Source organism: Drosophila rhopaloa, unplaced genomic scaffold, assembly GCF_018152115.1.
Source record: "Drosophila rhopaloa isolate 14029-0021.01 unplaced genomic scaffold, ASM1815211v1 contig_2, whole genome shotgun sequence".
Lineage (NCBI taxonomy): Eukaryota > Metazoa > Arthropoda > Insecta > Diptera > Drosophilidae > Drosophila > Drosophila rhopaloa.
Window position 1 is genome coordinate 19,490,749 of NW_025335083.1, and position 14,018 is coordinate 19,504,766.

Consider the following 14,018-nt stretch of genomic DNA (forward strand, 5'->3'; position numbering starts at 1 on the left):
GAAGGTTTCCTTGTATTATTTTATATTTTTAAAAATTAGAAACATTTTTTTTTCTGTGTATTGTGTTTGCTTCCCGAACTCCATCTTCTCCATCACCCTTGTCACGACCCGTTGACAGCGCAAATATGCAAAGTCAAGTGGCAATTTATCATGCTCTGCACTGCGTCCGCCCTCCGGGCAGCGCGAGAGTTAAAGGTGGCCGCCCAACCGCCGCGTGGGGCACTCTGGGGTTAAGTGGCAAACTAAATTGAATCGCCAGTGCCGAACCATGCGTGGGCATGTATCTACGCCTACAACTAACACCCTTTGGCCCTTATTTCTTCTCCCCACTTACACTACTGCACATTGGATGAAGTGTGATTCTCATGCAGATTTTTATTTAGGTAAAATTTTTGCCAAATTTCCAAAACAAATAATTTTTATTCTTTTTCGCTCTAGATAGTTAAATCGAAATATATTTTTTTGGGCTCTGAAAGTATGCTATAAAATGTATATAAAATATATCAATTGGTTATCTAAAGATAAAAAGTCCTAATATTTTTAAAGCTCAATGTTAAATAATAATCTAATATTTTGAAAGTCATTACTGTATTAATTAGTGAATAAATCACTTTTTTGACTTTGCCCAAAAATAATTTAACATTCAACACCCAAGAGCCAAAAATAATAAATTTGTAATTGTGCAGATGGCAAAGCCTACCAGATAATTGTTATAAATTCCCCCGACATTATCTACAATGGGTCGAGTGTCCGCTGTTTGTTGTCGGCTCGTTTTGCATTAAAATCGATGCGACGCTGACCTTTCCCTCAATTAAAAGTGCACACCCACCCGCAGAGGACGGTGCACAGTGCCGTCCGAAAGTAATGGCACGCTTTTTCAGCTGGGGCGTTGCTTTCGACACTTTACCTCATTAGCAGCAGAGGCAACAGCGTCCAGCCTGCCGCTTGTATAATTAATGATTGCCTCCGCTGCAGGCTTCTCATTGATTTTAATTTGTGGAATTTACTGGGTAAATATGATAAATTCGAGAAGGACAGAGGTCTTTCTGGCCGGGATGTTAGATGAAAGCAGCACTTAGCAAAGTAATTAACCAGCCCGATTTAGCATCGGTTTGCTGCGAGCTCTGTCACCCTCGAAGCCAGTTGGTCAAATCGAGGCAGTTGGTCACTTGACAATCCCCGGGGCGGAAGTGCCCCACAACCGCAATGCAACTCGACCCCACCGTCTCCGGAAATTCACCCTGCCGTTGACAAGCCTCAAGAGATCCGACCAAAGACACTCGTCCCCGTCACTAGGTGACCGCAGCAACAGAAACAGCAACGGGCAATGGAAATATGGAGATGTGTCGGGTGGTGGAGTGGTCGGGTGGTGGGCCAAAGGATGCGATGGGATGACACTGGCGGCGAAAGGCGGAGTAATATGCGTAATTAAACAAAACCGCAAGTGGGGCACAGCAGCAGAAATAAACGGAGTCAGGCGCAAAAGGATCCAGTTACCAGGGATAAAAGCAACTGCAAATGCAGCTTTATACTCGAAAGAAGGACAAAGTGGGGTAATGAATGACGAATTTTGGATTCACTATGTTAAGGGGTTTCTTTGTTAGATTCCAGTAAAAAAAATATTAAACAAAATTTTTTATTTTGTGAAAGTGGATTTAGCTTAATTAAAAAAATAAGTCATATTATAGATTAACCATCAACGAATAAGAAATGACAGGATTAATAAATATTTTTTATGTTAAATGTATATATTTTTTACAAAGATTACATATTCATTGAAAATGTGTTTATATAGCTTACAAAACCTTTTGTTTATTTTTAAGTATTCAATATATGTTCACGAACGTTGTTTAGATTCGTCTTGGATTCGTTTTTCCAAAACATTTAGACAAGAAAATTAATTTTTACACAACATTTTGTAAGTTTAAATACTCAAATAGCTAAAATCATTGTTTGCCCTTCGTATATTGCCCCACAAAGAGCCACACAAATTGTTGATACCCTTCGGCGAGAGATGTCAGCAGGCTTAAATTAAATATTTGCAAGGACCAAAGTGGAGTGGGGGGAACAAGGAGGAAAAGGACGAGTCGTGGCTGGATGGAAATCAAAGAAAGTCGAGAGACAGAAGAGCCGAAAACGCAGTGCCACATAAATGTGGAGCATGCAGATTGAAGTGTCGGCCAGAGACGAGGACCATGGCAAATGGTCCCATGGAAATCAAAGGCATGTGGCAGGCCATGGAAATGCCATTCAAGAGGGACTTAACACCCCCTCAGACAGCTTTTAGGCAGTGGAAATTGATCGAAAGACTCAGAGCAAACATCGTTGACTGACATCGACTTCAAAAAAACAGTTGCAAAAGGGCTGCCAAGCTGCGAGATACACTCGTATCTTCGAGATACTTATAAGCCCAGCGAAATGTGCAACAATGTGCCACCATCGATTTTCTATTAGCCACGAGACACTTGAGCTAGAAAACTAAATACCGAAAGCAAATATTGATAAATACGTAACGACATGAAGAGGAAGAAGACGACCGGGCTGCAGAGGAACAAAAACAACCACATTATGAATAAAACTGAAGCTCGTAACTGTCCGACGGCGAGCCAAGAACATAATAAACGCTGTCCATGAGGCCGAAAATAAAACGCAGAACGTAACTCGGAAGAGGGCACCTCACTATCCCCCTATCCCCCCTATAGAACCACAACCAATGTCACACTGAAACAAAACACGAGGTCATTACTCTTATTAAAAAAACATTAATAGGTTGAATTAACGTATAGAGAGTTCTTCTATTCTTTACAAACAGTCATGTTCTTTATTGTTATGTATTACGTGTGCTCTATTTTGTTAGATCCGTTTATTTACTGATAAGATCCTAGTTTTACTAAAACCAAAAATTTTAATGATTAAAAACAAATTAATTATTTGGCAGAAGAATGTATTTTTTCTATTAACTGTTAATAACTCTGTGGTGTAAATGGAAAAATGAAATTTATCTTGTGAAAACCTATAAAATGCATTGCAATCATATGCATATTTATGCACTCAGAAAAGGTCATTCGAATGTTCTTATCAAATGCGTTATTCATTCTAATCATTTATATTAAAATATATTAATTTGGCCAATAGCATTTATTTTTTCCTGTGCAGGAGTCACTCACCTGTTAGGGCTGCCAAATTCAGAATAAATCCAATTAGTCGCATTGCGAGGACCACAGCAATAATGAAATTCTATTATTACTATCAGAATATGTTTGTTTGAATTCCTGTGACCTGATTACACGCTTTAAAGTGCCAGTGGCGTGAATTATTTCATTTATCTAATATCAAATTGTGCCGCGAGAATTCCACTTCAATTGTTTTGACTTAGTTTAGCAGTTTCAAATATTTGTGATGAGCACGGCGATCCGGACGGAGCCGGAGTTTAAATTCCGGATTGCGGATTCGGATCCGAGCGCCAAAAGAGAGCTCACGACCCGCTTAACCGGCGAGAGCGAGATGGCGAGAGCGAGAGAAAGCCAGGAGAAAGGCTTTTCTCTGGGACACGAAGTAGTAGAACCAACGCGCACGAATTTTACTTTATCACTGAATTTGATTTTTTTTCGCATCTTCGGCATTTGCAACATTCTCGACCGGATACAATGTTGCTGCAATATGTCGCTGCAAGCAAGCCCAGCTCGAAAAAGCTCGAAGTGGTGAAAGCTCGATAAATAAACTTACTATACAACTTTGCTTATAACTGTTAGAGTTGTTATATTTTTTACAAATCTTGTAAATATAACAGTTCCATTTATAAAACCAAGTTTCGGGAATATGGAGAAATAAACTGGGACAATAGTTATAATTGTTATAAAGCAACTATAATTATGGGATCTTTTTATATTTACAATAAATAAAATGCATGTGTTAAAATGTATATTTTATTTTGTAATTTAATTTCTATGGAGTATAATTACGGAAAGACGGCGGACATTCGGACGGACAGACAGACATGGCTAGATCGACTCGCCTGTGATGCTCACGCTGATCATAGTATTAACATAAAATGTTTTAGACTTAACATAAATTTATTTCACTCCAAAACCTAAACCCATATTTTCGGTTAAAGCTTAGTTTTAAAATTTCATTTTAGGGTCACCCCATTTCTATAGCTTTGGTATTTTGTGGTATTTTTCCACAAATATAGTATGGTATTTTTCGTTACTGACTCATAATTTCGTTACACCTGCTCGCCGAAATCCAATGTTTTGATTCTGCAACAATGCCGGGAAAAAGGTAAATAACTGCTTAATTACTAACCAATATAATTTAAACAATGTGTATAAATGTATAGAACGAGGAGGAAACTGGTCAAGAAGCAGCAGAGGAAGCGGCGGCGCCAGAAACAAGCAAAAGAACGCGACAGATTGGAGGAGATGGAGGAAAGCCTGAGGCTTTTGCAGCCTGATTACCAGAAATGGCTGCAGAAACAGCAGGAAATGGAGGAGTTTCAGCGCCTGGTTGCCGAACGGGAGCACCAGGAAGCGAAGGAGTCCTGGCTGCGACGCGAGGCCATTGTCCAGCGACAGTTCCGAATGGACGAGGCCAAAAGACGGCAAGCGCAGGAAGAACTGGAGCGGCTGCAGCAGGAACAGGCCAAGGAGCGGGCGGAACGGGAGGAAATTAAAAGAAAGCAGCGCGAGGAGGAACTTCTAAAATCCGCCAAGGCTGCCGCCGAATTTGATGCCACAATGGAAAGTATGGCAGAGTACCTGAACAACCCACGAGTGGAGAAGCCTCCAAATCACCTGCTCCGCGTGATGGAAACCCATCCGGAGGAAAGACCCTGCGAATTCTTTACCCGTACCAACTGCTGTCGTTACGGTCTTACCTGCACCTTCAACCACCGACGACCCATGCTGGCGAGGATCCTCCTCATCCGGCACTTCTTCAACCACTCCATGCTGCAGGAACGACGGGCGCACGCAGAGTACGCCTCGGCGGAGGAACACTTGGAGCTGACCGAACAGGATCTGCGCAGCGATTACGATGAGTTTTTCGACGACGCCGTCGAGGAACTGGAAAAGTTTGGCACCATCGTTAACTTCCGAACTGTGCGCAATACGCTGGAACATCTGAGGGGAAATGTCTTTGTGGAATACACAAACGAACGGTTTGTCTGGGAACTTTATTTACAATTAGTTTTAAATTAATTATGCATTTTTATCTACAATTGTTTATATGCAAAAAACTCGTATTTTTTTACATGAAACCTAGTTTCCAGCATTTTTATGAGAAAGTAATTGCATATTTATTGTATTTTTGGTGCGAGTTGGAATTTTTTTTGTTAATTACATCACACATCTTATTTAATCACTCATGAACAATTGCATAAAAACTTAATTAAAACCGGAAAATTATTTTTATCAAATAGATCTCAACTAACACAAATCGAAATAATTTTTGCAGTCTTCAAAATTACGATATCTAATTTAATTACTGATCCTTTGATTTACCTCTTCATTTGTTTTCAGATCAGCTCTTCGCGCTTTTACCAGTCTCCAGGGTAGATTCTATGCATCCAAGCGCCTGAGCGTAGAGTTCTCCAACCTGAAAACCTGGCGTGGCGCAGTCTGCGGTACGTGAACTGCATGCCAAGAGAGCCGTATCCTTTGTCAAAAGAAAACTCACTCAGTTACCTAACCCATTATATTCATTATAATCATATTTTCTTTATCACAATCTGTGGCTTTTTAAAGGTTTGTCCTTAACACGTAAATGTCCCAAAGGTAACGGCTGCGGCTATCTGCACTTGTTTCGAAATCCGAACAACCTTTTCAACACGGAACTGGAGTACACAACGGGTTCAAGAAGTGAACGACAATCTACTCAAACTCCCTCGGCGAAAACGCCCAGGTATAATAAGTTATTTTTAGTCAAAACATGTTTATTAATTATACCTCTTTTCAGTTGGGATGACCAAAATGAGCATAGCAGAAACTGGCGGTGGTCAGAGAGCCCTGAAATGGAGCTGGAAAACTCCAAAGACCTGGGCAACAGCATTAAAAACTCTAGGAAAAGACAAGATCTCAGTGATTCCCATCAGTCGGAGTATAATTCCAGATCAAGAAGTGATAAATGGTCATCCCGATCGAATCGTGGTAAACGCTTTAAAAGAGATCACAGTTCCTCAGGATCATACCATGATAATCACAGATCAAGAAGTGGAAGCCATTCCAAATCCAATCATCACCATCAAAACCATTGTTAATAAAAGCCAAAGTATTCATTTAAATTTTTTATGGGATCTTTACAAAATTTTATTCAATCTCTTTGTGGGCAAAACATGAGTGTCTCAAACAAAATACTAGAGATTCCGAATTTCTTAATTGGATGAAAATCAGAGGGACAAAGATATCATAGCAATTTAAGATTGCTTATAAATAGTTTAAGTGCAGTCTGAAAACAACTCAATTGTTTACAACGGAATAGAATTCTACGCGTAAAATTGGCAGTTTTGAAACGAGAAAGGGAAAGTGAGACTGGGTGCTGGGGGGGAGCGGAGGGTTGATGACAGTATTATAGGTGGTAAGATCGGAAATTGTAAATTCTAAAGTCTATTTGTCTTGCTTTCTTCCGTTTTCGTCGTACACATACAAACAAAAATTATACAAAAACTCATTTAAGGAATATTATAATAAGTAGCTTTAAAATTAGGCAAACAGCGAACGCCCAGCGACCCGCTTTATAGACGGATACCGGGATTCGTGGCCGCCACATAGCGCAGCAGCTCCTCGTTGTCCTCGCAGATGACGGGCTTCTCGTGGTAGCAGGCCACGTCGTGCCAGGCGATGCCATCGTTGTACACGTTGTTCAGCACGGACAGGCACTGTTCCTTGGTCTGGTTGATGTCGTATTCGGCGTTATCTGGCTGCGGGCGCTTCTTGTGTCCAGTCTGCGACCACGGGTTGTAGCCCCATCCCTGTGGGATGCGGTTGGTGGCCTGGATCTTCTCGCGGGTTGCAGACCAGAACCATCCATAGACGGTCTTGGGCTCCAGATCCGGACGGTTCTCGCAGCCGGCAAAGTCACAAATACGGCCGGCCGTCCAGATGTACGGCACATCGTTCTGCTGGATCACGCGGAAGATCAGGTTGTTCTTCTCTTGGGTCTCCAGGGCGACCAGGTCCATGCAGTACTCGCGGCACAGATTGCGGCCATCCAGCCAGTCGACCTTCTTGTTGGCCAGGGCGGGCACGTGGGTGGTTAGGAACATGTTTTTGCCGCGGTAGGAGAACTCCTTGGGACCTGTGAGAGTCGAGAAAGAGAAAGTCGGTGAGTGGGGGAGTACTTTGGGACTGCACTGGCAAATAATATCGATACTAATGGCTTGGCTTTTGTTTTTATGCGAATACAAAGGCGGATTTCTAAGCTTCACATCTTAAAATCCTCTCAAAATAATGATTATATGCTTTAAAATGGTTTTTCACAATTTAAATTTTGAAATAAAAGCAAAATTATTTTACTCTTGAATTCTTCAAATACAAAAATAGTTTAAATGGGAAAACCAATATTAAAATAATTCTTTTACCCTAATAATAATTTACAAATACTTTGTCCCAAAGAAAATTCCTAATAAATGGTCAATGTTTGCGATAAATTTTTAGCAGTGTGGGTGTGGCCTGTGGCAACCGGTTTTCCGCGCGGCTGCATACTCATCTTCAGTTCGAGACCCAGTGCAATGTCTCGGAGCCTGCCCCATCATGGGCACACAACAAGAAAAAAGGCACAAGCGCAAACGAAACCGAAAGCAAGTAGCGCCAAAAATAAAAAAAAATCGTTGCCCCAGGCCTTACACAACTTCCCCGGTGGCGGCGGGTTACGCAATCTCCGCAATTTATGCAGCATGCTTCTTTTTGCGCCTGCCGCTTTCCTTTTGTCTTGGGTGTCAAAAGGTTTTCTGTTTTTTTTTTTTTTTGTACTTCGTCGGTTTGTTTGTCCGCCGAGGAACAATGGGAACCCCCGCCTAACAGCTCCATCCTCGAACTTGTTTCGCCTGAGCGAGCTGCCAGCTTCCAATTGATTAGCTGCCTCTTTGGAAGTCTTCGCAATGTGCGATATGTCCGCCCCCGGGCACGCCCCAAAAATAAGAAAAAAAATAAGTAAACAAAAACAAGCCTGTTGCCACAGCGGGCACGCGTCATTAGCCCCACTTCAAGCCACTTTTGCAACTGCCCCCTTGCTCCGCCTCCCAAATACTTCACGTCAAATCGGCTTAAATCCAACATAATGGCCTTATTTGCCATTGTTTGCACATTATTATTTATTTTGCTGCCGCTTTAGCACTGCCGCCTGTTGCAATTTCTCCACATTTCTGGCCCTTTTGTGCGCGGTTCAAGGCGATAATATAGCCACAGCTGGCTGAAACTCATCTTGGCTAGGCATTTTCCTAACCGAAACTTGCATAATAATCCCGACACCGCGACTGCGACTCCAGCTGCATTCCCCGTTTTGCGATTGGCATCTTTCAACAGTGACTTAGAAAAACCAAACCGTTTTCGAATGTTAATTATCGGGCGACTGCACGCCTGAGAGAGTTGTCTACAAAAGGTAATTAAGTCTGAATAGTTAATCAGGCGATTTAACTATTGGGAGACCTAAAAAAGTTGCGCTTGTATAACTGGAAATTTCTATGAGATGAAAGATCTAAATCGCTGCCAACGAAACGGCACTGGCTCAAAAATAAAAACTGGAAATGCAACTCGGTGACGCCCCGAAAATTAAGTTGCATGTTTAACGGCTGGGCTTAGTTTTAAAGTGTGTGTTGGCCATAAGTATGTGCGCCGGTGTGAGTTAGGGTTTGTCTAATTAGCAATAACTGCAAAGTGTTCATTAGTGTACCGGATATGCAGCGATGATGCTATTGTTCAGGCGTTTCACCCGTTTGGTCCCGAACTCTGGGCCCTGATGCAATCTTTATAATCTCAGGCGATGACTTGCAGCGGCAATCATCGCTAGAATAAGTTAGGAAAACCCACTTCAACTGAACTAGTTACTAGTTAACCCCTTTTAATTTCGCAATTAATAATTAATATCTAAGCAAAGCAGGGGAAATGAGTTCACTTTAACTACATTAAAATTATTACGGTGGGAAACACAAATTGTTTACGGATTTATCACATTTAATGATCTATAGTTTATTATTTTCGAAGATGTAAATTATTAATTTGTATTAAAAATTAATAAGCAATTAATTTATTATTTAGATTTATTGAATATATCCCAAAATTTAAAAAACATATTTAATGCCACTTATTCAAAGTGTTTTAAGACATTTGAAAAATGAGCAAGCCAGAAAAACAATAATTCCCTTACATATTTTTCAAAAGAAATAGGTTTTTTAAACTAAAAAAAACTTTGAAATATTTTCAATATAACATTTTTGTGTGGTAAAGGAATTTGTTTACGAAAAAGGCGGGCAAAGAAAGTGAGTTGAAACTAAAGCTTACAATCACGTCAGCGACCTTCAGCAAAAACCCCTGCCTGTTGTGGTTACACCCACACGTCGCATTGCCAAACGATTTCAAGTGCAAACTTGGCAACCGAAAGACGCATCAGCCGCTTAATATTCTCGCCGCGTTCGTCACTTTTACTTTTCGCCATTGTGGGAATGGATGGGTTAATGATTTGGTGGGCAGGCAATACTTACGGCTAGCGCACTTGGCGGGCACGGGCAGTGAGAGGAAGCGACCCGGCTTGGTCGCTGTGGTGGTGGTGGTTCTGGCCGCATGGCTGCAGGCCGCCACCACACAGAAAGTCGCTAACGCCAGTGTGACTTTCATCTGCAGGCCAAATATGAAAAAAAGACAGAAAAAGAAACAGGAGCGTGAGCATGGGCAAAACATTTGGTAAGACAAAATGCCATTCAATGTGCGATTTGGCAAGTCACAGGTACAGGTACAGCTACAGATAAAGATATGCAAATTGTTAACACGTTGTCATTAACATAAATTTGTACACGATTATCGGGCGATAAAGACGCCGCGCCCTTTTGTTCGCCACCTCAGACCATTGCGTATACGCAATTTCGTATAAATTTCCAACTCGCTGGCCGATCCGAAGATGTAAGCTGGTCCGGTGCGAGATCGAGATCGGTTTTTATGTCAAGGATGCGCAACCGGTTGCCCCCGGCGGCCACTGACACAGTGCCACAGTGACTACCAAACGCCAAAACCATCGGCGATCGACGATCCACGATCGACGACCGACGACGACACTTGAGACTTTATTATTTTCATTTTCATTTTTATTGTGGCGCAGCGCAGCACAGCAACGTGATCAGCATCAGCATCAGCACCGTCAGCACATCACATTATTCATAAATAAAAATGTATTTAGCATCTGCAGCAGCCGCAGCAAACATGTTGATTACACAAGCAGCGTTGCCTGACCTTAACTGGTTTTATTGACTTTTTATACCCTTGCAGAGGGTATTATAATTTTGGTCAGAAGTTTGTAACGCAGTGAAGGAGACGTTTCCGACCCCATAAAGTATATATATTCTTGATCAGGATCAATAGGGGAGTCGATATAGCCATGTCCGTCTGTCCGTCTGTCCGTCTGTCCGTCTGTCCGTCTGTCCGTCTGTCCGTCTGTTTCAATACCGTTTGCGAGCTCAGTTTAAAAGCTAGCGATCTGAAACTTTCACAATCGTCCTAAAACATATGTACGCAGATCAAGTTTGAAAATCGCCCCGATCGGACGTCTATATCCTATAGCTCCCATAGGAACAATTGGATATATCTTGCAAGAATTTATGATATTTCGCGCAGTGTAAAAGCTATTGACATTAATCTTTACAAATCGTATTTTTTTATGCATACCTTGATCAGGGTAAAAGCGCGTGGCGATCGGACGTCTATATCCTATAGCTCCCATAGGAACAATAGGGTAAAATCGGTTAAAATTTAATGATTTTTAGGATATTTCGCGCAGTTTAAAAGCTATTGACATAAATCTTTCCAAATCTTATTTTTTTATGCATACCTTGATCAGGGTAAAAGCGCGTGCCGATCGGACGTCTATATCCTATAGCTCCCATAGGAACAATAGGGTAAAATCGGTCCAAATTTGATGTTTTTCAGCATATTTCGCGCAGTGTAAAAGCTATTACCATAAATTTTTTCAAATCGTATTTTTTTAGGCATTCCTTCATCAAGGTAAAAGCTCGTGCTGATCGGACGTGTATATCCTATAGCTCCCATAGGAACAATAGGGTGAAATCGGTCAAAATTTGATGTTTTTTATTAAGAAGACTTCGGGCTTATTATTTTACACATTTGTTATTCTTTTCGCTACTTTTTCAATTTTAGCAATTGCGGCTAAGTCTGCAAGGGTATTAAAACTTCGGCTTGCCGAAGTTAGCTTCCGTCCTCGTTATCGCCTGCTTTTCAGACGCTGCGTGTCTTCGGCTAGAACCTTCCACGTCGCCGAGCATTTTAATTAAAGCCCCGGCTTAGAGTCGTTTCTTCCTCCTTATGCAAATGCAATTCGCATCGCATCGGATCGGATCGGATTGGGGCTCAATGTCCGCACAGCTTGAAATTGTTGCATATTAATTGGATTCGATTCGGGCGGCGATTGCGTGTCTGTGTTGTTTATCTTTAACGCCAGTATTTATTTGATCGCCTGCTGTCCTCTGATTTGGCAACTATAAATCATTAACGACCTGCCGCTTATCAGCGGTCAGCGCCTAATTTGGTAACAATACATAATGAAAAGTGGATTTCGTATTGATTTCATTTTCGTCAGAGACATTTCCAAAGTGAAGAGTTCGGGCGCTCACTGCATTGGGAAATATTTATGTTTTGTGGCTACTTTTTTGGTGTTTTTTTTGTTTTCTTTTCATATTTGTTTGTCCATTTGTTGCTGTTTTGTAACTTGTCCATCAGCGCTTTGTCCATTTCTTGTTTCATGCATGTTAATCAATCAGTCGACGAGCTGATGAGGCATTTAATTATACACCTACGGAGAGCTCAGTGCCCTTTGATGCCAGGGGGCAAATTACATGCCAAGTGGGCTTTATGCATTAACGACTGTTTCTCCTTTCGGGTTTTCTTTGAGTGGTTTTGGGTTATGGAAAATTTCATGTGCGGCATTGCGCAAACTATGTTTTGGCTCAGAAATAATATTATATTTTATGATTTTTAGGATATTCTGGCTCTTTCTTATGTAAATTTAAAGAACAAAAGACTTCGACAACGAAGTCTTTCTTAAACGAAAGACTTAGGCAGCGAACTTTTTCTATGGAAGTTCTCAACCGAATGACTTTGGCAGTAAACTTTTCTTAATTTATGTCGCAAACGAAAGACTTAGCCAGGAAACATTTTTTTAAATTGGGGCTTTAAACGAAAGACTTAGGCAACGAACTCGTTTTCTTAAGTCCCTCTATAAGCTCTAGTTCTCTTCAATTCAGGTCTTGCAAGTTCTGAGTGGTTTTTTTTTAAATATTTTCGATTGGATTACGGATTTATCAGGTTTCCATATCCTTGAACAGCTCACAGCACTCAATTTTGTTGTACAATTTATGGTTGTTTATTGACACATTATGGCTTTTGCACTTGTGGTAGTCCTTCGAATGTCCGCACACACACACATATCGCATATGTATATTGCACACTGTATATCCTTGGACGCGGGGGCCTCTGCTGCTTACCTTTGCTTGCTATTTGGAATAACACTGCACAGCACGGTTTCTATACTGTAGTCGCCGAATTGTCCAAGCAGACAACCAGACGAGACCAGACGCAAACGAAAACAAAAGTCAATTGGCAGCAGCAAACTGTTTTATAGTCGAAGCCGCGCTGGCTGCCCACCAACAACATCTCGTGCAGCTTTGAAAAGCTGCGACTGCGCAGTCGACGACGACGCTGACCGCAACTTCTGCTGCAGCGAAGCTTTAGCAGCGGCAGCCATATAACAAAAACAAAAAACAGAAAACAGAAACAACGAGATGAGCTGCTCAGAACATCTTTAGACAACGACAACTCTTGTCTATGAATATTTATGTGCGCCCCTTCGTTCTTCTTTTTTTTTCAACCTTTTTTCAGTCCTCTTATTTATTTAGTTTTTATTTAAAGCAACTTCTCAATCTATTGTTCGAAGCTAAAACTGTAGTTTGATAATTTTTATAGCCGCAGATCCATTAAGTAGTTGTTATTCGAGTGCCAGGCACTAGAAACTCGAGCTCCGAGATTTTGTATTTGTATTTTATTTCGAAACGTATTTATGCAAACACTTTTCGGCCCGCCGCGCTGGCATCCATCTCACCGGCCAGCTTCATATATCAATTTTTGATGAAGTGTTTGTCTTCTTTTTCAGGCCTTGATCTTGAAAAGACTTTCGAAATGCCATTAAAGAGCTGATGATTTGGCTTCCGCGCTCTGCCTCACGCACGCGTTCAAAAAAAAAAGGCCAAAAGCGGTTCGATGGGTTTCGTCTTCTGCCATTTACAAACTCTGTTTCTGTTTCTGATTTTAATGACCATGTGAATGAACTGGCAGAGAATCGGGGGAAAGGATCGTCTGCTGCCCATAAACACCCCCGCTTTAACCCCCCAAAAACCTCACAAGTGGCTGGCGGTGCCAGCCGGATCTGAGATTGTTCTTAAAAAACGTTTTATGTTTGCTTTTTATTTTCGCTCATCAATATGCAAATTGATCGCTTGATTATGTAATTTATTTAGTGTGATTGTGCGAGTGAATCCCCCGCCCCGCCCCGCCCACTGTTCAGATAAAAAAATATAATCTGTCGCAATGCGTCATTTGGATTCATGGGGGCAAGTTCAAGTCGCTAATCCTGTTTAATTGTCATCATCAACTTGACATTTTGACTGGATTTGAACCCGTGACTCTTGGATAGCGCAAATGTTCAACCTGCGCCGCTCTTTTGACTCGTCTTTTCTTACGTTTATTTCTGTCACATTTCTGTTGACTGCTAATTGACCATGAAGATGCTTTTTTGGACGCGTTTGT

At 41.4% G+C, this 14,018-nt stretch overlaps 3 protein-coding genes across 4 annotated transcripts in view; 1 reads left to right on the forward strand and 2 right to left on the reverse strand.

The window, feature by feature from the left end:
* The window catches only part of LOC108043712 (neural cell adhesion molecule 2), a 71,205-nt gene extending 67,628 nt beyond the window's left edge, over window positions 1–3,577 (reverse strand). The window contains exon 1 of the mRNA XM_044460037.1: window positions 3,168–3,577. Within this exon, the coding sequence (XP_044315972.1) occupies window positions 3,168–3,210 (43 nt within the window). The 5' untranslated portion in view covers window positions 3,211–3,577. The remainder of the gene's footprint in view (window positions 1–3,167) is intronic.
* Window positions 3,578–4,231: 654 nt separating this feature from the next.
* On the forward strand, window positions 4,232–6,274 carry LOC108038719 (U2 small nuclear ribonucleoprotein auxiliary factor 35 kDa subunit-related protein 2). Of its 2 annotated transcripts, XM_017115545.2 has the most exons (5): window positions 4,232–4,281; window positions 4,340–5,158; window positions 5,520–5,623; window positions 5,745–5,901; window positions 5,956–6,274. In XM_017115545.2, exons 1-5 carry the CDS (start codon window positions 4,268–4,270, stop codon window positions 6,254–6,256), a joined length of 1,395 nt encoding a protein of 464 aa, XP_016971034.2. In that variant the 5' UTR covers window positions 4,232–4,267; the 3' UTR covers window positions 6,257–6,274. The 2 variants fall into 2 exon arrangements, with proteins under 2 accessions (XP_016971034.2, XP_044315872.1); XM_044459937.1 differs by lacking the exon at window positions 5,956–6,274 and having other exon boundaries at window positions 5,520–5,650; window positions 5,775–5,889.
* On the reverse strand, window positions 6,271–12,812 carry LOC108038720. The gene is made up of 3 exons (XM_017115546.1): window positions 12,701–12,812; window positions 9,695–9,827; window positions 6,271–7,293 (listed from the first exon to the last, which is right to left on the reverse strand). The coding sequence occupies exons 2-3, from the start codon at window positions 9,825–9,827 to the stop codon at window positions 6,731–6,733; spliced, it is 696 nt and encodes a 231-aa protein (XP_016971035.1). The 5' UTR covers window positions 12,701–12,812; the 3' UTR covers window positions 6,271–6,730.
* Window positions 12,813–14,018: the final 1,206 nt, after the last annotated feature.

Excerpts from the sequence above, each read along its gene's own strand:
- LOC108038719 (XM_017115545.2), top strand. Across the intron at positions 5,159-5,519 it reads GTGGAATACACAAACGAACG|ATCAGCTCTTCGCGCTTTTA; the intron begins GTTTGTCTGGGA and ends ATTTGTTTTCAG. Across the intron at positions 5,902-5,955 it reads CCCTCGGCGAAAACGCCCAG|TTGGGATGACCAAAATGAGC; the intron begins GTATAATAAGTT and ends ACCTCTTTTCAG.
- LOC108038720 (XM_017115546.1), bottom strand. The coding sequence starts at position 9,827 with ATGAAAGTCACACTGGCGTTAGCGACTTTCTGTGTGGTGGCGGCCTGC. Across the intron at positions 7,294-9,694 it reads GCCCGCCAAGTGCGCTAGCC|GTCCCAAGGAGTTCTCCTAC; the intron begins GTAAGTATTGCC and ends CGACTCTCACAG.